Genomic DNA, 24,137 nt, shown 5'->3' with positions numbered 1-24,137 from the left:
CATAAATCCATAAAATCAGTCAGAAAGATTTTTGCGTTAACCAGTTTCCTTACCAGGCTAACTTATCGCAATGGCAATCAGCCGTTAGCGTTTTTGCAGCAGCATAGTAATCGGTGACAAGAAGTGATACAACAATCTGTAAAATGTCAATACGCTTACATATTATATAACATGCTACAATTCCTGTTGGATGTTCGCTGATATTACCGGTCCTGAGAAATTGCCAGTTATAAGCCCGTGTACGGTACGCTTAACGGAGTACAGCGTGTACAACAGCAGCTCGGATCGAGCGGATGTTTCGGTCGTCAAACCGACTGAAAATTATGCACTGAAATGTGTTGAATTGTCTTTATTCAACTCAGATTGCGGTACAAGGCCACGATCGCGAGTTGGTGAAAAAATTGGGGCAGAGTCAAAAGGAGGAAACAATTAAAGGAAGGGATTTTGGGGTGGTCAAAAAAAGGGAGGGTGACTCTATGGTCAAAAATGAAAGGGAAATTTTTCTCAAAAGTGAAAGGAAAATTCTTGGTCAAAAAGATAAAGGTAGTGGTCAAAACGAAAAGACAAGTTTTCATGGGACAAATTGTTCAAAAAAAAAGACAAATTGTTCAAAAAAAGTGGGATGTGCACGCGATGGTTCAAATACGGTTGCTATAAAACGTGAAGGATTTCTCTGGCAGGGAGAAATCTGCTTATTATTGACAACCGGATCGTGACCTAACAGTTTCAGTATTCCGGATACGGGTCACCATATAAGCAACAGCGGCAATCGGCGGAGCCTTCACTTCAACGCATTTTTTATTTTTTGAAATTTTATAAATTTTGATTTCGAATCAGCAGACGTTTGATTAGTTAGCATACTTCACCTCTATCCGTATAATTGGCAGTTCTCAGATTGCACCCCTACTCAGCAGTCTAGCATTATGGAGTCACGCGATACCCTTTTTAAGAATTATACGGTGGAGGGACTAAAATCACGTTTGAAGGAACTGGGCATACTTGACCTTAACGGAGAAAAGGATGCGCTTGCAGACAGACTCCATGCAGTCTTGACAGAAAGGCAGGAGTTTGAGAAGAGCAACGAAGCTACCAGTGGGCAGAAGAGTGTCACCGATCAGTTTACGGTATTTATGGCAGAGCTCGAAATCTCCCAAGCCGGCTCAGAAGCACTCCGGGCAAACGGCTTCCAGTCACCGGCAGACTTTCGGCACATGAAGGAGGTATCTGACTTGGAAAAGGTCATGAAACCCGGATTGGATTTCTACAAACTCCGCAATGCCCTATTCCCGCAGCCGGCAACCACGAATGACGCACGCGCAATCATTCAGCGGAAGCAGTTGGAGCAGCACAAGATCCGTTTCCTCGACACTCAGCAGCCTTTGGATCCTCGCGACGGCCAGCAGGACTGGGATAACCGGGACGGACAGAGGGACGCACCGGCAAGGGGCGGAAGGTCGCTGCGAGGCTCGGACCGGAACGATTCGGGTGAGTACAGCAGTAGTGATTCGAGCGATGACGAGGATAAGGATTCAGCACGTCGCGAGTTGCCAATAAGAGCGAGAGACCTTGATAGACCGCATACATTTATTTTGCCAAAGGGTTTATTTAAGAAAAAGAAAAATTTGGTAGCGACGGATATAAATTGTCACGAGCTATTTCTGGGTAATTTGAGAACGGCAGTACGTTTGGCGAAGCATGTATCAGGGCGGTATGCAGCAACATTGGTCGAATTCTTAGAGTATCAAGAATTTCTCGCAGGAAGACGATGCAGATACGAAGATGAGGCAGTATTGTTATTCGACGACGAGTTCCGACGATATGCAGATAGTGATCATTTTTCGCTAAATGACAAGCAGCAGCAGTTATGCATTGCAGACAACCGCATGAATTCCGAAACACGCCGCACAGATACACGTCGAGCGGAACCATACCGGAACAGCAGAGGGCTTCAGCAGCAGAAGCAGAAGAGCAGTAATTCAGGGAGGCAGCCATTTCGGATCACCAATGTGTGTTTCGACTACAACTACACTACCTGCCGGCGTGAAAACTGCGGATACCGGCACATATGCGGAGAATGCGGAAAGAAGCATCCCTTCTCCAAGTGCATCAACGTGGGACAGGGATAGCAGAACGGGCAGTAAAGGGAAGACGGAGGAACGCAGCATTACTAACGGAAGTTTTTCCATTTTAAACGTTTCTACTAATGTTCCCTCAGATTCTTTCGATAACGCAGCTATGAGAAGTAGTTTTACCAATGCTTTCCTTGTTTGTGATCCTGATTTATTAAGCAGATGCAATTTAACTAAACATTTCGATGCCTGGCAGAATATGTTGGTTAATGACCCTGATTGTGAGTTTATTTTAACCGGAATTGCGTACGGGTTTCGCATTGTTGAGAACGCGGATGTTATAGATCCTGTTGATTGTGTGAATTATAGAAGTGCAAATGAACCAGCAGCAAAGTGTTATCTCGATAAATTGTTCGCAGAAGAAATTTCACTCGGCAGAATCACACAGCAGACAGAAAAACCAAAACGTATTCACGCTATCGGCGCAGTTTCGAAGTCCGGGTCAGATGCCTTTAGACCCATAACTGATTGTTCACGACCAGCAGGCAATTCGCTAAATCAGCACATCAACCCGGAACCTTTTAAATTTGACACAATTGATTCAGTTCTCGCAATTAGCAAAAGGGGATCATATTTTGCAGTTGTGGATATACAGTCGGCTTATCGGTGGGTACCAGTATATCCACCGCACCGGCAGTTGCAGGGGTTTCGTTGGCAATTTAAGGACAGCAAGGAGCAGTTTTTTGTGGATAACTTTTTATGCTTCGGGCTTGCAAATGCTCCTTATATTTTTCAGACGATATCGGCAGCAATTACACGGGCAATGCGCAGAAGGGGTTTTAAAATCGTATGCTACCTTGACGATTTTATCCTTATCGCAGAAAGCGAAGAGGAATGCAGAATAGCCCAGCAAGCGCTCATCGCGCTTCTTGTGCAGCTAGGTTTTGCAGTAAAATGGGATAAACTAATCAGCCCATCGCAGAAAGTGAAGTTTTTAGGGATCATCATTGATTCTGTAGCAGAGTGTTTAGCAGTCCCGCAAGAAAAAATGCACGAATTAAGCAGTTTAGCGTTGCAGTTTAGCAAACGGTTAAAGGTCACCAAACGAGAGTTGCAGTCTATTGCAGGTTTAATGTCGTTTGTATCTCGTGCCGTATACGGTGCGCGGACATTTTCAAGGCTATTTTTCGACCGCATACAGGAATTGGACGCTCCCTCACATCGAACGCGAGTGACGGCAGTCCTAGCAGATACTTTAAAATGGTGGCATTGTTTCGCAGGGAGAGTGAACGGCTTGGTACGATGGCCTAATCTGAAAGCAGATGCAGTAAAAATTTACACGGACGCGTCGCTTCAAGGTTTCGGCGCGGTATGTGAGAACCGGTATATGGCGGGCAGTTGGAAGCAGCAGGAAAACAGGTCAACACCCGCATGGCAGCCAACTGGGCGACGACCCCTTATGTGTCAGATTCCTTGAGGGACAACATTAACTTCTTAGAGTTAATAGCAGCATGCATGGCAGTTTTAATCTGGTCCGAGGAATTAAAAGATAAGCAGATCATTGTTGTTTCTGATAATGCAGCAACAGTATCGTTCCTGAATAGAGGGACAACTCGCAACGCGGAAGCGCTGCAGTGGTTGAAGATAGTCTTCTACCAGTCTCTCAGGCATAATTTCCGCTTGACAGCAGAACACCAACCGGGACTGGATAACACGGCTGCAGATGCACTGAGCCGTGTTGCCATTTCTGACAATGAAGTTAGCAGATTTTTCTCTGTATTTTGCAGGTCACAGTATGCAAGCCTTCCACTTACCCACGCAGAGCAGTATCCAACTCGAACGACTGGAGAAACAGCTTGCAATTTTGCAGAGCGCAGCTATCGCAGATACCTCGAAGAAGACCAGAGTGTCTCAGTGGAAACGGTACCTCGTGTTTTGCAGTGAATTCAATTTCCCACCGCTTCCGGCGGATACGCATACTATTTGTTTGTACATTGCATACCTAGCAGAGACCCTGGAATTTGCCACAGTGCAGAATTACGTGTCGAGTTTGAGTTTACTGCATAATATAAATGGCATGGAAGCACCTGACCTTTCGCATTTTTCAATCAGGCAAGCACTGACAGGCTTGCAGCGCAGCAGACTTGAACGACCTTTCCAGCGTTTGCCAATCACGGCTGATCACCTTCATGCATTGTACGCCGCTTTAGCAGCCATCGAACCGCACGCCAGGCTGTGTTTCTGGACAGCTTGCGTTGTGGCATTTTATTCACTTCTTCGGCAGGCAAATTTGTTTGTAAAGCAGAAGCAGACTGCACAGCACCTGACTTGGCAGCGTGTGGAGTTTTCCGGCAGAGGCAGTGTAATTCTCACAGTCCCCGTTATGAAAACGGCTAAATTTAAAGCTCAAGACATGACAATCACATTGCATCCGAATGAAAGCAGCGTTTATCTGTGTCCCGTTACGAATTTGCGTCTACTGCAGGATGAGCAAAGAACCACATGTCCTCAGGATTCAGTATTTCGTTTTCGCACTGGCCGGGACTGGGTGTCGTTGTCAGCACACAGCTTCAACAGGCAGTTAAAGCGGTTGTTGGACAAGGCCAACATAGATGCATCACTCTTTTCCGCCCACTCCTTTCGCAGGGGTGGTGCAACGTTTGCAGATCAAGCCGGAGTATCGGAAGCAGCCATTAAGGCACAGGGCAACTGGCGCAGCGACTGCTATAAGCGCTATATTGCACGCGACAATGAGCTACGTGAGCAGTTCGGTCAGATTCTTTCCAGTGGGTTGTTATGACGAGGCGTTGGGGTTATGGGTCAGACTGCCCAGCATCCGATTGTGTTTTGTCAGTTTCTGTTGGATGGTAGTACTGCTGCCCATGGGATTAATAAATCCATACCCCCCACGACTTCGTCTGTTTGTTGGTTGCTTACGTTAGGAGCAGAAGCACGTTGGCAATAATGTGAAGGATTTCTCTGGCAGGGAGAAATCTGCTTATTATTGACAACCGGATCGTGACCTAACAGTTTCAGTATTCCGGATACGGGTCACCATATAAGCAACAGCGGCAATCGGCGGAGCCTTCACTTCAACGCATTTTTTATTTCCGCCCACCCGCCCTGCAAGTTCCATGCTTTTCGATAATTGCTGTTGTTTTCGGTCTGATGTGATGCGTCTTTGCTACGATTATTTTGATTCATTAGCGGATATTTCCTTGCTTTTTTTTTCCGTTGTTGTTTTTCCTGTGAAGGGTCAGACTGCCCAGCATCCGATTGTGTTTTGTCAGTTTCTGTTGGATGGTAGTACTGCTGCCCATGGGATTAATAAATCCATACCCCCCACGACTTCGTCTGTTTGTTGGTTGCTTACGTTAGGAGCAGAAGCACGTTGGCAATAATCGCGAACGAAACGACTATGGGATCAAGCGTTGTGCGCAGGTTAGAGCCAACTGTGCGAGTTCAGTCCCAACGGACTCTGGTCGAAGATTTTGCAAAACGGCTGTCGCTGGCTGACCATCCGGAGAGGATAGTCAGCGTCAGCGCGGACTGTACTGAATGGCGTGTACGTTTCTTCGCGGTTTTTTTTCCCCACATGGCGTGTACGTTTCTGGGGCGTAGCAACGCCAGCTGAAGTATTAGGAGCGCTTGTTGTTTTGGTCAGTCAGTGAGTGTACGAGGTCGTGACAACTTGGCGTGAAGGATTTGTGGTACTCGCAGCGTGGTTGTACGTTGTGTGTGGTATTTAACAAGTAAGGTTGTGTTGTGCTGTGCGTGTTGAGGTGTGCACAAATTACAGTGGCGGCGGACGAAATCCTCCAATTTACGCACTCTATGGGTTGACCTTTCCCTAACGAACTGCAAAATGTGGGCATCCAAAATTACCTATCTAATCTGCCCTTATAGCCGTACGCGCTTCTAATGGAAGCTGCAATTTTATTCGATGTTTACGCAGGCAGTCATTGTTTACAGACAAGCTACGTTTGATGAAATTTTGCTGTTGTGAATAATATCGCGTGTTGTTTTATTCTTTTACCAGATGTGTGCACTGATTACATATAAATAAAATCTGCAGCCACTTGGTAGCCTTAATATGATCATAATATTACTATATTATTATGGTACTGGATATTTCGAGATACTGGCTATTGTCGAATAAAACTTTTATAATATGCAAGAGGCATTTCATACGAATTTGAATTCTGTATTTTCGTTTTTGATTTTAAACTGCGAAATCTACATACAAGGAGGCTAAGATAAACTTCTTATTTTCTTGAGCATGAATGCACCAATACTGTACAATACTTGCAGCTGGCTAGTTTTTTAGTACTGCACTTGCCGACTGTCATGACTTTATCGTCGTTATCATAACATTCGGATTTAGCACTATAATTATTCCTTTGCCTTCACGATTTCTGCTTTATAAGGGCATCACTGAGTACCAATTACCATGGCCTATTTGTCGATTGAGACACTTTTGTGGGATATTTTTCGCTAGCTGTTCCATCACATTAGCAAAAAAATAAGCGAAAAGTTTTGGAAAAGTACTGAATCATTTTAATTTCCTACGGCAGCCTTCTTGTTAAGTGAACGGGCTGTTGACTGCCAAATCAAATATTCACAACAAATGTTGACCGTTTTTGAACTCCGTTTCGTCCAGTTTGCCGTCGCCATTGGCATCCATATTGCGGAAGACCTGTGCAACTCGTTCGTTCGTCGGTGGAGACACGCGAACATTTTTCGGCGCTTGTTGAAGATTGTCCACCACTTGTTGAACCGTCTATAAACGTGGACAGCAAACACCAAGTTAACGTTCTCATCGAAAACATTACTGTGGTCGATGGATTATGTTCTAATTAAAAAAGTCCAGCCTACCGGCGATTGTCCGGGGTAAAAGCGTTTCAGACGGAAATTTCTGACGGACTGCCGATTGCATTTCGTGCCGGTTTTGCAGTACTGCACCGTGCCGGCGCGTACATTTCCATTGGGGCCCGGCGCGGAAAATGAGCGAACCTTGGTATACGAGGCGCCGTTGCTGGTGTCGACCTGCTCCAGTTTATCCGCGCTATCGCACAGGCGAACGGAGCCGAGAGCGCCGGGAATATCCTTGCAGGCCACCGGTCCACAACCGCGCCAGACCGTCGGCATCAGACCTGGGCAGTTAATTTTAACTATTTCATAACGCGAGTTTTTTTCGAGTTAACGAGTTATAACTTAACTTTGAAACTTAACTCGCCAGAACGAAAACTTAACTCTAGCGCAACTCGAAAATAATATAGCGCAACTCAAGTTTAGCGTAACTCTGCGGATTCCAGTTGCTAGCAAAAATGAAGTTAAAATGTTATAAAAAAATTTGCTCTGAACGTGGATCGCTAAATTTCCATAATTGCGAACGTCTTTATGCACAAAATTGTTTAACCAATGTACACTACGACCGCCCATGGCAATGGCTATATATATGAATATGCGTCGACGACTGCATGCTAACTATTAATATATGCGCTGATTTCGACTTTACTGGTATGTTGCTAACTGTGGTCGTTTAATCTGGGCTTAACATAAAAGTACGAGGTACCGGTAATCATGGGTTAAGGATTTCTACAGTACAGTAGTTTTCTCCGGATATTTTGGTTAAACCTCTTGTTCTTTGTAGAAAAAATCACCCCGCCTTTGTCCTGCCGTAAAACTGTAATTTTAAATACCGATGAATATTGGTGGGTCGCATAATGATGCAAGCATGTCGACGGCGACTAATACGGGTGCGTCGGCGTCGGCCCATAAAGCTATAGCAGCGTGCAGAAAACGGCGTGGAGTACTTTAGGGAACTTCTTACGGAGCAAGCTTCGGTCAACGGGAGAACCAAATAAATGTTCGGCAAAGAAATCACACGAAAATTTGTCTTTTTTGCGTCTCCGCTACTTGTCTATTGGGGAAGCGAATTAATAATCTTAATGTTGTAGTCTACACTAACTTCGGCAGTCATGTAGAGCAAAACGGTAGTACAAAATTTCGGCGTTGCTGGCGCTCTCCTGGGTCCCAAAGGGGCTTGTTGTACTGGTAAATTTTCAAGAATTAGTTCTTATAAAAAAAGTTAATAACGATCTGTTTTGAATCTGGTAGTAGCGATACCGGTACGCGTATGAGATAGTTGATTGAAGATGATTAATAAAGTGCCGAAATTTTTTTATTGCGACTTAACTCGCGTTAAAGCTCGAAACTCCAGTTGTTGCCGTTAACTTAACTCGTTAACTTAACTCGCGACCTGCGATTAACTCTTAACTCTAACTATGTGCTGAAATTCCATAACTGCCCAGGTCTGGTCGGCATGGTACCATCGTCTTCCGCCTGGAGGTGTCACAAAAAATGTTTTCGCTAGCTGTTGTATCAGAATGAGACTGCTGGTAAAACGGCAAAATGAGGTGGCTGGCCGCTTATTTAAAGCAACCCTCCAAATGATGATCCTCGTAATATTACTGAATACACATGTACAGAGAAGTACTTGTACAAGCCCGTCCGGATGATGCATGGAGACGGATAAATACAGCGAAAAATTTAGCTTCATGGACTGCGCACTCCGGCGCGTTACGTCTCAGTGTTTAAGCGTTACCTGCACTTGGTATGGTTGGTGAAAGCCAAAAAATTTTATAAAATAAATCTTGGAAGGTTATAAATAATTAAATATAATACATAATTACAAAAGCAAAAGAAACTAGAATTTGTTCACTGCAGATGTTAAATTCGTTAGTGTGAATACTGTGGTGTAGGGGCCATCGTCCTAACAATAAGCGCTAAATATGCATCAGCGGTATCTTTACGTGCTGAATTCCCGGACAGGCTTGAACTAGCAATAAATACACGTAGTAAATACTAAGAGTACTGAATGCATGTAATATTTCTTTGTAGCTCAGCTTGTACATTTAATACTTTGTCACCCCCTACCCAAACGTATGTAAAGCAGTGGCCGGGATGGCACCGATAAGCATCGGACGGGATCGAGCCCTCTCCGGCGCCTAAGAGACCGCACGAGCCGTTGACCGGACCTTTGCAGGTGATGCAGTAATAGGGCGGTTCCTCATGGGCCACTGTTAAACCGTAGAACAAATCGTCATTATAATTATTTGTAGATATACCTTGTAAAAGAAATCGGTAATACGACAATTCTTGAACGCAGCAAACAGTTTGCCCGGAAAATATCCGCATCGCTGGTAAACCGGGCTGCTCGGATCGGTGCATTATGGATTCACAAGTCAGATAATTGACACACACAATACTACGATTAGAAAAAATCAGCCTTTATACTGTTGATGTGCTGTACAACTTACATTCCGTTTCCAGAGCGAAATGGGTGGGTTCTTTGTTGCAGCGGTCGGTATCGCAGTACTGCAGTCGACCGGTCTGCGTCAGCGCCTCGGCGGTGAAGGTGTACAGCTGGTTAAACGGCGGACCAGAAGGAAGATTTTTGTCTTTCCGATTGCCCTCCTTGTCTTCGTCACACAGTGCGGAAACGTTTCCTTTGTAAGGTAGATCGTCACACGGCAGCCGACCACAACCGCGCTTGACATTAAACTCTACGAAAAGCTAGAAATGTTACCGAACATACAGATAACATAACCGGCTTAACATGTTCCCAGTGCGCCACTCACGTTTCCCGGCAAATACTTCACTCTGTAGCAAAACAGCAGTAGAGCCTAATTAAGGAATCCATTAACGCGTGACAATAAGGGCTATTCTTACACTTTCGTATGTGTAGCAGAAACCGTCCGGACACGGCTTGACACGTTTCTCCAGATCGGACAATCTCCAGTCGGCAGTCAGTCCGCACGCCATGCCGGCATGACTGTCGCAATGGTAGCAGGATACTGCCGCTTCCAATGCTACGAAAGGAGCATATTAACATATGAATGCAAACCATAGAACAAAAATTAAGTAGGTGCTTTGCCGCAACACATACAGGCGCGCACAAACACTTCTCTGTTCGCACCCCGTGCTGGCGATTTATACGCACTGTTCCGTTTCCGCGTTTTGTAATAATTTGATTTTCTACTTTTTGAGCTGCCGATTTGTAGTAAATATTTTTTACTTTCTTGTCACACGTTATATGCGCAGCTTTCCATAAAAAAATCAAGAATTTCGGCTAAGTAAGTTTTAGATAACTAAAATCTAAATGTTTACGATTAAGAGCAAAATTCTGGAAAAGAGCAGGAATAGTCGGGACGGCTTTACTTAAACAGTTTCTTCATTTAAGGTACTGAGTTTTTCAGTATACTGAATCCCTGATATTTGATGTGATACTCGTATACTCGTTCGCTTATTTTCGTTACAGTGTAATTCTTACCTGCCGAAAAATGGGCAGCAAGGACCAACAGGCAGAAAAACGTCAAAAACATAATTAATTTCATGTTTGCGGCTTTCTTAATACCGCTAACGGTTGTGTCTATGAAAAATAAATCGCAAATGCTTAGCAAGAGTTGTAGCATGTTGTTATAATATGTAGGTGTATTGGGCCTACTATTGGCAGATCGTTGTCGATGATTACTATGCTGCTGGAAAAATGCTAGCGGCTGATTGTCGCTGTGATAAAAAAAAAATGCCTGGGAAGGGAAACAATTTTATCGCCAAAATCCATCGCAATCAAGGCTTTCCCGGAAGTGTGCTTTAAAGCAGTACTTGCCGGCTGTAAGTTGACATTGTCGATCCCGACAAATTGTGAATTAAGAAACTTTACCATTTTTTGCATTCAGAGCACGCACGAAACGGACCACAGCGGCAGGTAGCTCGGAGCGGATGTTTCGGTCGTTAAACCATCTAAAATGCAAGCATGAAAATGGGTCCACTGGTCTGGCTATGGTAATGCTGCGAACCGACTAGGCATCTTAGCGAGCTAACTCGCATTGCCGACCGTCAGCACGGTAGGAAATCAATGTCACCAACTACTATGCTGTTGTGAAATGTGGCTGACTTTCACCGTGATGCGAAGGCTTGGGAACGAAGACAGTTTATCACATGAATCCAACCAAGTATAATCCCGGACATTTGCTTTAATACAGTAGTTGTCGGCTGTCTTGATTTTATCGCCGTTGTCATAGAAGTTTACTTGGACATTCATCGCCGATCCTTCTGATTTGATTCTATTTTATTTCCTCGCTTTCACATCGCGCATCAACATGACATTCGTGGATTCCATCAGTTTGACGTAATTATTTCTGTAAGTCGTTTCATTACATAACGGATGGATAGAAAAAAAAAAGCATTGAACTATTAAGTCTTTTATCAGCGCAGGCTTATAGTTAAACGAATCGTCTATTGCCAACTGATAAACATTCACAACAGATGCTGGCCTTTTCTGAATTCTGCTTCATCCAGTTTGCCATCGCCATTGGTATCCATATTCCGGAAGACCTGGGCCACCCTTTCACCCGTCGTGAGAGACGCGTGAACATTTCGTGGCGCTGCACGAAGTTTATCCACTACTTCCTGAACGGTCTACAAAAACGTCGACGACAGATAACAAGTTCAGATTTTCTGCCGAAAAGATTAATTTAGCAGAAGGCGACGTTCTTAGTATCAAAAGCAGTGTACCGGCGACTGTCCGGGGTAGAAGTGTTTCAACTGGAAATTCCTGACGGGCCGCCAGTTGCATTTCCATCCGCTTTTGCAGTACTGCACCGTGCCGGCGCGTACCTTTCCATTAGGCCCCGGCGCGGAAAACGAGCGGATCATGGTGTACGGGTCGCCGCTGCTGGTATCGACCGGCTCTAACTTGTCCTCGCTATCGCACAGCCCGACGGAGCCCTGGGCGCCGGGGACGTTCTTGCAGGCCACCGGTCCACAGCCGCGCCAGACCTTCGGCACACTGCCATCGTTTTCCGCCTGTTCGGGTACACAGACAAAATGTTGTTGGCTTGCCGAATCCGCATTTTATAATACGGTTGCGCAGTGTGGCTATAACGATTTATCGAAAACATTCCCCAAAATAATTGTAGTTGTTATATATTACCAAATACACGTGTGCTCTGTATTATTTCGCTTTCGCTCGTTCTTTCGAGCGAGTGCGAAACGACCACTTCAACTACCGATAGTCCGTTACTCTAAAGAATTTGCTTATATGGAATGTAACGCGGGCCGCCGCGTCTTGACCTACCCAGACGTATGTAAAGCAATGTCCGAGATCACATCGATTGGATGGAACAGTTCCCTCGTCAGCTCCTAACAGACCACACGACCCGTTGACAGGACCTTTGCAGGTGTTGCAGTAAGGAGGCGGTCCCTCACTGGCCACTGTCAAACCGTACAAGAAGGTATCACTGTTATTAGTCAAGGGGAACTTTGTGAAGATACCCATAACATGACCATTCGGGAACACAAATCGCTTGCATGACATGACGAGCTCTCTGTATCGATACACGATAGTATTGACACACAGCAATGAGTAAGACTTATCGTGCTGATCTTTGCAGTACTGTATATTCGATTAAAATGTTTATTGAACAGTCAATACGGTCCCTGTTTAAAACAGTTATTTTGCAACGTACATTCCGTTTCCAGCGCAAAGTGGGTTGGTTCTTTGTTACACCGATCGGTATCGCAGTACTGCAGTCGGCCGGTCTGCGTCAGCACCTCGGCGGTGAAGGTGTACAGCTGATTAAACGGCGGACCAGAGGGAAGGTTCTTGTCTTTCCGATTGCCCTCGCTGTCTTCGTCGCACAGTGCCGAAATATTGCCTTTGTAGGGAAGTGCGGTACACGGCAGCCGACCGCAGCCGCGCTTAATGTCAAACTCTACAAGAAGACGCAAACGTTTCCTAACATTTAAACACACCGGCGTATCACATGATAGTGCGATACCCACGTTTTCCCGCAAACACTTCGCTCTGCAGAATAAAAGCAATGCATATTAGTTACCATCCGTTCGGGACGTGTGGCAGTAAGGATGCCAATCTTACACTTTCGTATGTGTAACAGAAACCCTCCGGACACGGCTTAACATGCTTCTCCAGATCAGACACCCTCCAGCCGGCTGTTAGTCCGCACGCCATGCCGGCGTGACTGTCGCAATGGTAGCAAGAAACTGTCGCGCCCAGTGCTACGGAAAGAACAGAGAATTATGTGAGTGTGCTGTGTGCATCATGTGATCCAGTTCATGCGTACTCTTTGCTGATTCCATTTCCTAATCTGGAAGCGCGAGTCGGCTGATCGATCATTTCAAGTACGTTACTTTTTATTAGCATAATCGAAATCTTAGCTACGCTACGTTTTCAGGAACCAAGTAACAAGCTAACGATCAACAGCAAAATTCAGGGTAAGAACAGGAATAATCAACACTTGTTTATTTTTAAACCGTTTCTGCACGTCTGATTCCAGCTGCTAATATTTAGTATGAGATTCGTGTATTTACGACAGTAAGGGTGGGTCTCACATTCAAAGCGAATCTAGTTGCGATACAGCAACTCCACCTCGCGAGGTGGCTTCGCGTACCGTATCTGTAGGCGTGGCCACTGCAAACAACCACCTCGTGCGGTTGAGCAACCGTACCAGAACGAGATTCGCTTTGAATGTGAGACCCACCCTAAGTATATGTACAGCAGTAAGTTGTGCGGTTATTTTCGTTACCGTGTAATTTGTAATTCTCACCTTGCGGGAAATGGGCAACAAGGCAAGTCAAACCGAAAAGTGTCGAAAATGTAATTATCATCTTTACGGCTGACTTAATAGCTATCAACCGGTTGTGTCCAGGTAAAGTTAATCACAAATGCCAAGCAGGAGTTGTAGCAGATTTCAGTATGTATGTGAAGCTTAATCGTGCTGGGAGATCAAGGTGGCCGATTGCTGTTGCAAAAATGCGGACGGCAGATTGTCACTGTGATACGAAAGCCTGGGAAGGAAGAATGCTTATCACATTAAGCCATCGAAAGATTTTCCGGGAACTTTATTACGGTGGACTGCACCAGCTGCCTGCTGCACTATCGATTACAAAAAAACTGCCGATATATAGTAAAGTAAAGTTAATATATATAGTAAAGTTAATATATGCGAGAAACGAATTACAGCCAGCAGGCAACCTGAGCTTTGACGTATTATATGCTTCGATCGTTAAACCGAATGAAAACGAAGCATCGTAAAATAACAGTATCCACGTATTATCTGAGACAGTACGTGAACCGATGATTTTACGATCCACCGTGTCGTACGTATCGCATACTTAAGGGTGTACTGTGTGGTGCTACCGATATGTGACCTTTTCCTTTGGTGAACGATACGCGCTTCCAACGGAAACTTTAATTTATTCGATATTAGCGCAGGCAGCCATCATGTGAAAACAAGGCGCGATAAAATAACCTATGCAAAAGTAAAATGTCCCTTACGGATTAGATTAGAAGCATCAAAAGATTGATTGCTTTAAATTTTTATTTACTGGTAGTCTGGTGCTAACAATAAGCTCAAGTGCAAATGGCTTTAGCTTGTACAAGTAAGTTGTGAAGTAACCCATAACCCATATTATTCAGAAAAAGTAGAATAATTCTTCTAGCTCTATAGAACACCCAACCGATCTCAAAACAGAAGGAGCCTTTCCAAGCTTAAGCTGGTACCTTTAATTATCTGTAGCGGTATTACAAATAGGTACCTGCCGTTGCCAAAGGTTTGCTGCATTTCTTTTATTTATGGAGCGCGCTGCTTACAAAAGCTGTATGGCGTGCGTGTACACCAAGAATTAAAAAAAATCACATAACCAAAAATTAATAAAAGCGAAGTACAGAACGAAAGATACGCTGGCAGTTGCCAATGCGTCAAGGTGGCTAGTCGGGTAGCCACTAAACGTCTATTAGTTTGCTGTAGTACCGCTATCTTATATCACGGGCAATTCCGCAGCGTGACTAGCTTGCACACTGACCGCTTTCGGATTCAAGAACACCCGTTTAGCGCCGCTAGTTTTCACTTCGAGAATACATTTCGGGTCGTTGCTGGTGGAGGTATGAATTTTGAAAACCGTCAAAGGCGTTCCCATTAGGTTGATCATCTCGTCGGACCAGTCGCCGAATTCTTCGGTCTGCAGCTCTTTGAAGTCGGATTTCGAGCCAACTATCCAGACCTGATCTCCGACCTTTACAGCTGAATTATCACCGCAGGCAACTAAAAAGAATACGTGGGAGACTGACGCGATAAAGTATACCGAAACGTAGAAAAAAAAGCGTGCAACTTTGGTAGAGGCTAAAACCTGATTTCTACGACTGACGAGTGTCATGAAATGACACTCGTTGACACCATTTTTTGGCACCTGTACAGCGTGTGCCTCACAGATAAACGGGCGATATTCGCACAAACTGTCCAGCGTTTGCTACATACCTGCAGACACCTTCTTCAGGGCTTTTGGATTGAAACATTTGACCTTTTTGCCAACGCTGACTTGCACATCTCCATCCACATCAAAGAACAGCACATCGCCGTATTTCCCCAGCACAGCGCGATGATCGTCAGTCATACCACCATGACGCTGTTGCAGCTTACTGACGGTATCGGCATCGCTAAGTACCTTGACTACGTCTTTTGGTGTCAGCAGTTCTCCCTCAGCATCCAGACCTTTGTATCCATCTACAATTTCGTACAACTTCACAAAAGAAATTCTTCTCTGCCAGATTCTCTTTTCTACGCCCAACACGTTACCGACCAGTGACCGCAGTTCGTAAGACTAGCTACCTCGCGAAACAACTTTCAGGATGTCAGGATGGCACAGGACGATCTTGGACGCGGTGCTGGGGGAGTTTAACATGACGACCTCGGCTTCACCAGTGGATGTCATTAGCTCGATAATTCCGAAGCAACCACAGATTTCCGGGACGAAGTTTAGGTGGCGTTCAGTCTGCTTTGCTTTAACGAGCGCTTGGTTCTTGAGGACCATAACCGTGCTGCCCACCGCTGGTTTTCCCAGACGTAGATGCTTGATAGTGTGGTCCAGGGTTTTGGCGGTCTCGACGTAACCCTTTAGTATCATGGTCACTTTTTCGCTATCCGATCCTGCCAAGAGAAAAAGCACTGAACAGCAAAAGCTCACACTGACCAACGAAAACATTTTTCCACAGATTGCACTATACCATATTATTAACTCTCCAAGAAATCCTAATTAAAAAATTTCAGTACCTTCTCCCGTTTGACGATGCTCCAATCGGGTGTGAATTTCCTTCAAGCGAATCCCATGCAGTTCTCCCGCAATGGCAGTAGCCACTTCTTTGTGCTCGGTAGCCAATGCCAGTTGCATACTACGCCAAATATCGTCCAGCGGGTAACGATCGCTCCGCCCATCCGTCAGCAGACACTTCACCGCCGCTTCGCGTCCAAACTTCGCCGCCATCCCCAGCGCGGTGACGCCGTCCTCGTTCTTGACGGTGAAATCACACTGCGGATGCGCCAGTATAGAGCTTATCATGGCGACGCGCTGTGCTTCATCGCCGCATCCGTTATTATACGCCGCCAGCATCAAGGCGGTGGTGCTTTTGAATCCCGTTGCGGACATGTTGATGTCGATGTCTGGGACGTTGACCAGCAGCTGGACAATTTCAAGGTGGCGTCCGTGCACGGCCAACATCATCGGCGTTAAACCAGCAACTTTTTCGTTAGCTGACGAAGGTTCCTGCTGGAGAAGCTGCTGCACTTCTGCGGCGTCCTCCATTAAAATGGCGCGGTGCAGCGGCGTTAACTCCTTTCGGATTTCTCCCAGTCTGCTGTCATCGTCGTCCTCCTTTTCAGCATCGTCATCACCGTCATCTAAGCAGTTTCAAGCTTTCAAGTAAATACCTTTAAGACCTTAAAAAGCGAAAGCATAAAACACTTAAGCAATCAAAACACAATTATGCAATCATCCAAACTAAGTTATATAAGCATCTGACATCATCGGAATGATGTCATAACATAGCGTGATAAACTGCGTTTGCAGCATGCAAGCATGGAGCAATACTCGTACGCAACTGACCTGCTAAAAGTTTAATCAAATTTTGGATGTTCCTCGCGAATCCGCTAGCCGGTTCGCTGTTCCTGCTTGGACGGCGCCCAGTTTCCGCCCCCTCAGCCAAAGCTCTAGCCAGCAACTGTAATTCCCGCGGGATATTATCCGTCAGCGCGGCAACCAGCTCGTCATTCCCACTGTTGTACGCGGTGACCAACGCATGAACCAGATCGGCCGGTTGATACTGCTTAATCCGTCCGCCGCGCAGCAAGTATCCAATGACGGACGTGGTCTCCTGTTTAACCGCGATCTCCAGGGCCGTCAGTTTTTTATTATTTTCCAAACCCAACTGACACCGCGAGTCCGACGCCAGCATCTCGATTTTTCGCAGAACGACGGTTTTGGCGGTGGGCAGCTCGGCGATACGTACGGCCAGCATTAGGGGCGTATTCTTCGACCCATTGGCTTTGTTGATATCCAGTCGCGGGCACTGGAGCAGTTCGCCGAAGATGGCCAGATCGACCTGCCCATCCAGTGCCAGCATCAAGGGGGTGCGACCATCGAAGGTCGCCGATTCGCGATTGACGTCCGTACTGGTGTCCCGACATAAGCGCTTGACATCGTCGAGTTTACCTTCGGTGACTGCCACATGTAAAGCTCCTGTAAATTCTTCCAGTTAGTGACATACAACAGGATTTTATTTCTAGGGGAATATCCACTTACGGCTTGCGTTCCCTCCCATGATTTGTAGCGTCCTTAAACCGTATTACAACCGTATATGATAGATCTTTAATGTTATCACAACCAAACCTGCAATTTGATTTGGCAGTGTGCATACTGATCTGGTACAGCATACAAGTGAATATCGGACTAACATTAGGCACTCATATCAACTGCTTCTATCTTATCAGTTAGTGGAAATGGGACGGATTCAGCGGGACCAAGGAATCCGGGTATTACGACACACGATACGCCCCTTTTGGTTGTGTTCTGTCTCCAGCTGTGTTTGGTTGTGTTCGGTCTGTCTTGGTTAGATCTTCATGTGAAGGGTATAAATTAGAGAATGTTACAACGCTAACTCGTGTCACTTGTCGCAGTAAAAAATTTCCGTCCATATTACTGATCGTTAAACATTTTTCGTTCCTTTTACGTTAAATTATCTGTCATGTCTGTGACTCTCGAACAAGCTCGCACGTTCAGTCTGAAGCAACTGGGCCGCTTGAACCTTCCAGAGATCAAGCAGCTCATTGTCGAAGTTGAAGGCGAGCAAGTTTTTGACGAGCTGAAACCAGCTCTTGTTCAGCGGCTTTATGATTTACTCCACCCAGATGAACCTTTGGAATCGGAAACCGAAGCTGCAGCAGGTAAAGGTGACTCACCCTCAGACCTGGCTACAGCTATCGGAATTTCCGCGGCGTCGGTTTCACAGCTTTTCGACAACGGATACAACTCCACCGACGATGTTATTTTGCTGGGGAAAGTCAAGAAATTCCCCGAGAACCTGACCTTTATCACCAGCATCCGCGACCGCAACCAGCTCGAGATCTTTGTACTGGAGCACGTGGTCAACTCTTCTCCTGTTACCGCCTCCACTGTTAATGGTCCTCTCCGTCGGAGCCGTTTACCAACGCGCACCGACAAAGCCCGCCAGTCAGCCTCGGATGACGAAAGTTCAGGCAGCCCGTCGAGCACGCACCGCAGTTCCACCAACGGCACCCGCACGTCCCTTTTAGCCCGTAACCTTCCCCGACCGCATACGCTGCCTTTCGTGAAGGCAGCTCACAAGGCTGCTAAAGACGTTAAGCCGCATGAAATTTCGTGCGATGAACTATTTGCCGGCAACATTATGGCCGCCTTAGACCTCGCACGGAAGACCAACGCCTTACCAGTACTCATCGAGTTCCTGGAATACCAGGTTTACTTGTCTCGCAAACGCTATATGTATGACGACGAAGCTGTTGTTGCGTTTGATTGTGAATTCCGTGAAGAAGCCGAGATTGAGAAGTTTGACCTTTCTGACACCTCGCGTCGCGACTGCACGGCTGATGGGTATTTTTCGGCGGATTCCCGCCGTACCTCGGGTTCTCAAGTTTTGCAGCCTAAGGTAAATTTGGTTCGGGCCAAGCATTTAAGCACCCGGGAACCTCCCTTTCCGAACTACTGCTGCTTTAATTTCAACGAACACAGACCTTGCCGGGACGTCCCTTGTCGGTATCCACACATCTGCGTTCTGCCGGAAAGACCATCGCGCCACCGCCTGCACCGAACAACCGGCTTCCAGCGCAAAGTGAGCTCGATTCCGTATGACCTCTGTATTCTACGTAGTTCCTGGATGGGTTATTCTGTCTACTTTTTGCCGCATACTGCCTTTGAGTTTTCCTTTGACCCGGATTCATCGCGTCCGTTCAATTGTTTTAGGCAAAGGTTCATCATTTGTCCGTCAACGCGCACACCATCATGACCGACTTGCATGCATTACTTTTTCCCGGATCTGCTGCCTGAGTGTGTCTCCTTTCCTTATTGTGCACGTCTTCTACATGCATCGTGTATACTCCATTGCCGACTGCCGTTACCGTCTTGTGTATCCGCTTATGTGCCTTTAGCCTTCCGTACATGGTACGGAATTTGAGTTGCGTTGATTTGGCCAATCTGCGGAATTCCCAGATTGTCCACAAAAGTTCCTTGCCATTAGTTGCCTTGCATTGTCCCGCGGGATGGGTCAGGATTTTCTGGCAGCCCGCTTCACCTATACGACTGCGTCGTATACGCCTCCCTTTGCCGTACTGTTCGGCGTGAATTCCGCCGAAACAGTTTCCATTGTCGTGTTTAACTAGTTTACCAAATTTTCAAAGAATTTATCCTCCCGCACATTACGTCAAACGCAGCATTAACGATGGCCCTCCACCACGCTGCACTGGTTCATCACGTCCTTCTTTTTGTGTTTTGTCTTGGGTTTGGGCTTGGGGCCGTTTCCGGCCATGTTCGGCATATTTGCCCAAAGGAAGTAAAATTCCGAGCCCACTATCGTCGTTGTCGCGTGGCGTGTAGGAGTAATTGACGTCATTTGACGTTCAGGTGGGAGAAATTGTCGGCAGTGTTAACTGATCATGCGATAACTGCTGCAGTTTATACATAGGTTTAGACGGTAAGATGCACGTTATTATCAGGATATCGTGGTAATATTTTTCTTTAGCAGGATGTCGTTATTTTTATTCTGACATAATCGCGTTATCTGCCAATTGTCCAAAGGAGCTTCACCTTCCGCCATGACTAATGATGCCGAAGGTCGCCTTTATTATTGCTTGACAAGCGTTAGCATCATGCATGCTACCACAGTGTGTAATAATCTGCCAGTGTGTAGTTATAAGTTGCCACTGTGTAACAATTTTATAGTTTAGCGAATTCTTTTTAGAGAGACTCATGCTTTCAACACGTTAGGAATGGCAACAACCAATACGTGGAACTGTGAAAACCAAACCTGTCAAATGTGACAAGGCGTTGACAAGTTGACACAGGAAAAAAACTCATGTGTTCGTTGTACAGGTCCGGCGTAACGTCGTTATTTATGACAGAGTGCGCCAAGCAATTTCTCTGTACCACTTTTCTATCTAACTATAAGCAGATCATTTTCTAGCAGCGTTTATTTGTTGAATGTGCTTAATGTGTGCGACGATCGAGTGTAATCTGAACAAGATCGAAGGCTACTTGCAACAGAAAAGGCATTCGAAGTAGCGAAAGCCGAACGCAAAGATGAAGCCGCAGACATCAGCAATAGTTCAGAATGATTAAGGAACGGGACACATTTCGCAAAGGGCGGGTTTTTGATTTGAATCGGAAGCGATTAAATAAATTTAAAAAATTTTACGGTACGTCATTTAACGGCGTACCGTAAAATCTGCCAACCGGCCACCGGAAGCATTCTGGGAGCCGAGTCACTACCGTCGTGTAGGTGAAATTCATTAATCAGCGTGCTGTGTTTTGCCGCAATCGTAATTGCTTCGGCTGCTTATATATAGCGTTGACCGTGACGATGGTGCGCTTAATTCCTCTATGCCCAATACAACACCGGAAACGCGCCGATAACCAGCAGCGCCGGTACATACGAAACACGGTCAACAACCTGGATATTACGTTGCATAGAAAGAATCCGCCGCGTAGTGAGAAAATGGTGTGTTGTTCCGCATGCGTTTAACGTACAACATTAAAACGCCAAGGTTTAGGAAAAAGGCCAGTATGTATTGTTGTGATAGTGTTAGCGAGAACCAGCCGGTCTGAGTCGGTCCCGGCCGCGGTGGTGTTACTTGATAAATTCGTGACAGTGTACGAATTTAGCAACCATCGGTGCCGGGAGAACTCCGAACCGTATAGTGTAAACGACTTTATTTCAACCAATAATCTCCCAAATCAAGTGGTGCGTTTATAAATATACTCGTAGAACCAAAAATAAGGAATTCGGTCAGTTGGTTCGCTGCCAGAAGGTTGGTAATCAAATCAGCAAACAGCGTGTGAATCACACCCTCGCACACAGAGAAGTGCTAGTTTGCGTACTTTGCGTTATCGCGGCGTCACCTTTCTATGGTCCCACATTGTACATTTAAAGAAGCTGTTAGGGACGCGGAATCGCAGGAGCTTTAGCTAATCTAAGTGCGAGATTCAGTTACTGGCGGCACAATTGTGCCCTACTGTACATTCGGTACCGGAAAAGCTGTGCTCGGTTCAAAACTTCAATGTGCTCTGTTATTGCTCATTTTACAGCAGCTCCCGGATAACACTAGTTGCATTTCTGGTAAAACATATGTCCTTATAGGTTTCTGCAGAACTGTACATACCGGTTCGGTCCGTAACGGGTAACCTAAGGAGTCACACACCTATGTACAGGACTTTAATTAACAGATTTTTTAGCAATTCACTGTGCAACTTGCGCACTGAGAACCAACGGCAATCAGTGGTTGACCTTTGTCCTTACTTAGTCTTGCCATCATACAAACAATGCGTCATACTGCCCGCTGACCTTTTCCATTTTCATACAAAAACGTTTATTGCTACAAAATGCATGCCGAGTGAGCATACTGTTTGATAAAAAAGTTGGCCAATTGAGCAAGATATACTGGACCTAATTTTGTCGAATGTATGAGTTGAATGTAGGTAATTAAGTAATTAAGTAGTTAAATTAGGTAGTGTCTGTAATTAAGTAGTTAAATGAAAATTAAAACTAAGGCGTACTATGGTACCAACTACCAACGTTTGCCAATGCGGACTGCGCCGGTGAAGGAAGCACTATGTGGCCGAATTCGGCTTCCGGTGCGACTACACGAAAAAATTCGTGGTGTTACAGTGGACGTCAGTTCAAGGTTAACACCCACAGCCGATACCGACCTGCATAAATGTGGTGTTCTCGTGAATCTACGTTTACGTATTATTCCTGTTGTACTTAGCAACTCCGTTACTGCGTGTTTGTCACTTGTCGTACTTCATATTTAGTTATCGTGCGAGCTCGTTGCTGTCAACCTGTATTATTAAAGTCATACTTATTTACGTACTTCTTTACATACATGCATACATCACAATAAAGTTCGGGATTGCGTCAACTCCAGATTGACCGTTGCCAAAAGTCACAGACGACCACCAAAACCTTTGGCCAACACCGTGTAGTGCATCGAAGTGCTATACAGAAACCGCTAATACCAAAACTGTCCAGCTTTTGTAAACCAACCGGTCCTTTTTCTATTTTCTTAATTTTTTAGAGTTTTCTTGTGTATTAGCGAGTATTTCGATGTTTTTCGCTATCCAAACATTTTCACAAATTATGCATTCCCCTCCCGGACACCACAAATTAATATGGTATTCTCCGCGTTGTTCTCCATGACAAAAACTTTTTGAGAATTAATTGGTGATAATTTTGTTTGTATTATTGTTTGTTTAACTGATTAGGAGATAATATTTTATTAATTCACATGTCAGTAATATTACTGTCACAATAACTTCGGAAGCGATCACATTAAGCATCAATCGACAGAGGCGGCCTAATCCCGAAGAAAATCTGATCTAAATTTGCCCCTATCGGTGATGTCCCCAAAATCGATGCTGCATTTCCTCGTTGGATTTCGATGCTAATCCGCTGGCGAAGAAATTCCGTGGCTCGTTTTTCGCCGGTTTCCTGTCGTATCATCTGTCCAAATTCCGTTATCGTGCGGGCAGCATCCGGTCCGGGCGGTTTGAGCGTCTCAAAGCCAAGAGGACGAATTACGTAGTCCTGGCCGATATCATGATATTTCTCGACCTTGTTCTTTGTTCTGCTCGGTCTGTGCTGCTGCTGCTCCCACTCTTGCGGATGTCGCTATGATGTGTGATATGGCCATTGTGTTGACGCATGTAGCGTCCCAAGCCAGCATCCGTCCTCTCTCCCATGGTGTCAAGGTAACGCCGTCCGGGCGCTTGCTGTCTGTTGGGTGATAATTATTGTTTGTATATTCTGTACGAGCTTGTATACAAGAATAAATAAAAAAATATTAAGTTTTCGAGTGCGGAACAACGCGGAGAATATCGTGTCTCGCTGGCGTCCGGTACGCCCATCCACACTGGGAAAGTGTCCGGAATGTCATAAACGTCGAAGTAGTCCCGTTCCACGCAAATCCACTCCGGGCATAATTCTGTGGATTGGCAGCTTCATGTCATATTCCGTAAAGTATTACGCCATGCACCGCCATTATCGATACAGCCGGCAAACACAGCCTGTGGACACTTGCGCCGATTATGGGACGGAAGTGGCTCGTGAATGGCGGTAGCGTGCTACCTGCCGGCCATACGTGGCCTAGGCCGCTTACATGGCCAAACGTAATTCATAGCCAGTTGAAAATGGTGTTGCCAATTCTGCCAGATACAATGCCATTATGGCTACAACACTGATACATACACACATCTATCACGATGCGATCGTGTGCGGTTAATTCCTCGGTCTGCCGCAATGCCGCTTTGATCAGTACAGCTGTCAGACCGGACAAAATTTACTGCGCGTTATTATGCGCAGTAAAAATACAAAAACACCTCGGACATTGGCACCGTCTAATGCCATAAGCCGATACCGGTAAATTGGTAACTGCTGAAAAGCAGCTGGCGTCCGCTGACCAGTGAGCA

The 24,137-nt window shown here is 45.6% G+C and overlaps 3 protein-coding genes across 3 annotated transcripts; all 3 read right to left on the bottom strand.

The window, feature by feature from the left end:
- Nucleotides 1–6,474: 6,474 nt before the first annotated feature.
- LOC129583044 (uncharacterized) lies at nucleotides 6,475–10,547 on the bottom strand. Its single transcript, XM_055474735.1, has 8 exons — nucleotides 10,405–10,547; nucleotides 9,804–9,943; nucleotides 9,713–9,734; nucleotides 9,392–9,637; nucleotides 9,009–9,151; nucleotides 8,397–8,414; nucleotides 6,945–7,217; nucleotides 6,475–6,849 (listed from the first exon to the last, which is right to left on the bottom strand). The coding sequence occupies exons 1-8, from the start codon at nucleotides 10,544–10,546 to the stop codon at nucleotides 6,688–6,690; spliced, it is 1,146 nt and encodes a 381-aa protein (XP_055330710.1). The 5' UTR covers nucleotide 10,547; the 3' UTR covers nucleotides 6,475–6,687.
- Nucleotides 10,548–11,194: 647 nt separating this feature from the next.
- LOC129583066 (uncharacterized) lies at nucleotides 11,195–14,062 on the bottom strand. The gene is made up of 7 exons (XM_055474764.1): nucleotides 13,700–14,062; nucleotides 13,012–13,151; nucleotides 12,918–12,939; nucleotides 12,602–12,847; nucleotides 12,211–12,347; nucleotides 11,649–11,939; nucleotides 11,195–11,552 (listed from the first exon to the last, which is right to left on the bottom strand). The coding sequence occupies exons 1-7, from the start codon at nucleotides 13,758–13,760 to the stop codon at nucleotides 11,391–11,393; spliced, it is 1,059 nt and encodes a 352-aa protein (XP_055330739.1). The 5' UTR covers nucleotides 13,761–14,062; the 3' UTR covers nucleotides 11,195–11,390.
- An 850-nt stretch (nucleotides 14,063–14,912) lies between these two features.
- Nucleotides 14,913–17,820, bottom strand: LOC129582924 (ankyrin-3-like). Its single transcript, XM_055474555.1, has 6 exons — nucleotides 17,727–17,820; nucleotides 17,031–17,663; nucleotides 16,202–16,825; nucleotides 15,761–16,078; nucleotides 15,410–15,655; nucleotides 14,913–15,196 (listed from the first exon to the last, which is right to left on the bottom strand). Exons 1-6 carry the CDS (start codon nucleotides 17,743–17,745, stop codon nucleotides 14,913–14,915), a joined length of 2,124 nt encoding a protein of 707 aa, XP_055330530.1. The 5' UTR covers nucleotides 17,746–17,820.
- Nucleotides 17,821–24,137: the final 6,317 nt, after the last annotated feature.

The sequence above is a fragment of the Paramacrobiotus metropolitanus genome, unplaced genomic scaffold, assembly GCF_019649055.1.
Source record: "Paramacrobiotus metropolitanus isolate TYO unplaced genomic scaffold, Prichtersi_v1.0 Parri_scaffold0000009, whole genome shotgun sequence".
Taxonomy (NCBI): Eukaryota; Metazoa; Tardigrada; class Eutardigrada; order Parachela; family Macrobiotidae; genus Paramacrobiotus; species Paramacrobiotus metropolitanus.
The sequence above is the reverse complement of the archived record's forward strand: the minus strand, read 5'-3'. Positions and strand labels throughout refer to the sequence as shown.

Bases quoted from the DNA above. Each gene is read 5' to 3' on its own strand.
- LOC129583044 (XM_055474735.1), bottom strand. From the start codon at position 10,546: ATGCTACAACTCTTGCTAAGCATTTGCGATTTATTTTTCATAGACACA. The intron at 9,944-10,404 runs GTAAGAATTACA...CTCCTTTCGTAG, and splicing joins TGCTGCCCATTTTTCGGCAG to CATTGGAAGCGGCAGTATCC. The intron at 6,850-6,944 runs GTAGGCTGGACT...CCACGTTTATAG, and splicing joins TTTACCCCGGACAATCGCCG to ACGGTTCAACAAGTGGTGGA.
- LOC129583066 (XM_055474764.1), bottom strand. From the start codon at position 13,760: ATGATAATTACATTTTCGACACTTTTCGGTTTGACTTGCCTTGTTGCC. The intron at 13,152-13,699 runs GTGAGAATTACA...TTCTTTCCGTAG, and splicing joins TGTTGCCCATTTCCCGCAAG to CACTGGGCGCGACAGTTTCT. The intron at 11,940-12,210 runs GTAGGTCAAGAC...GTACCCGAACAG, and splicing joins ATTGCTTTACATACGTCTGG to GCGGAAAACGATGGCAGTGT.
- LOC129582924 (XM_055474555.1), bottom strand. The intron at 16,079-16,201 runs GTACTGAAATTT...TTCTCTTGGCAG, and splicing joins GCATCGTCAAACGGGAGAAG to GATCGGATAGCGAAAAAGTG. The intron at 15,656-15,760 runs GTAGCTAGTCTT...ACGAAATTGTAG, and splicing joins CCTGAAAGTTGTTTCGCGAG to ATGGATACAAAGGTCTGGAT.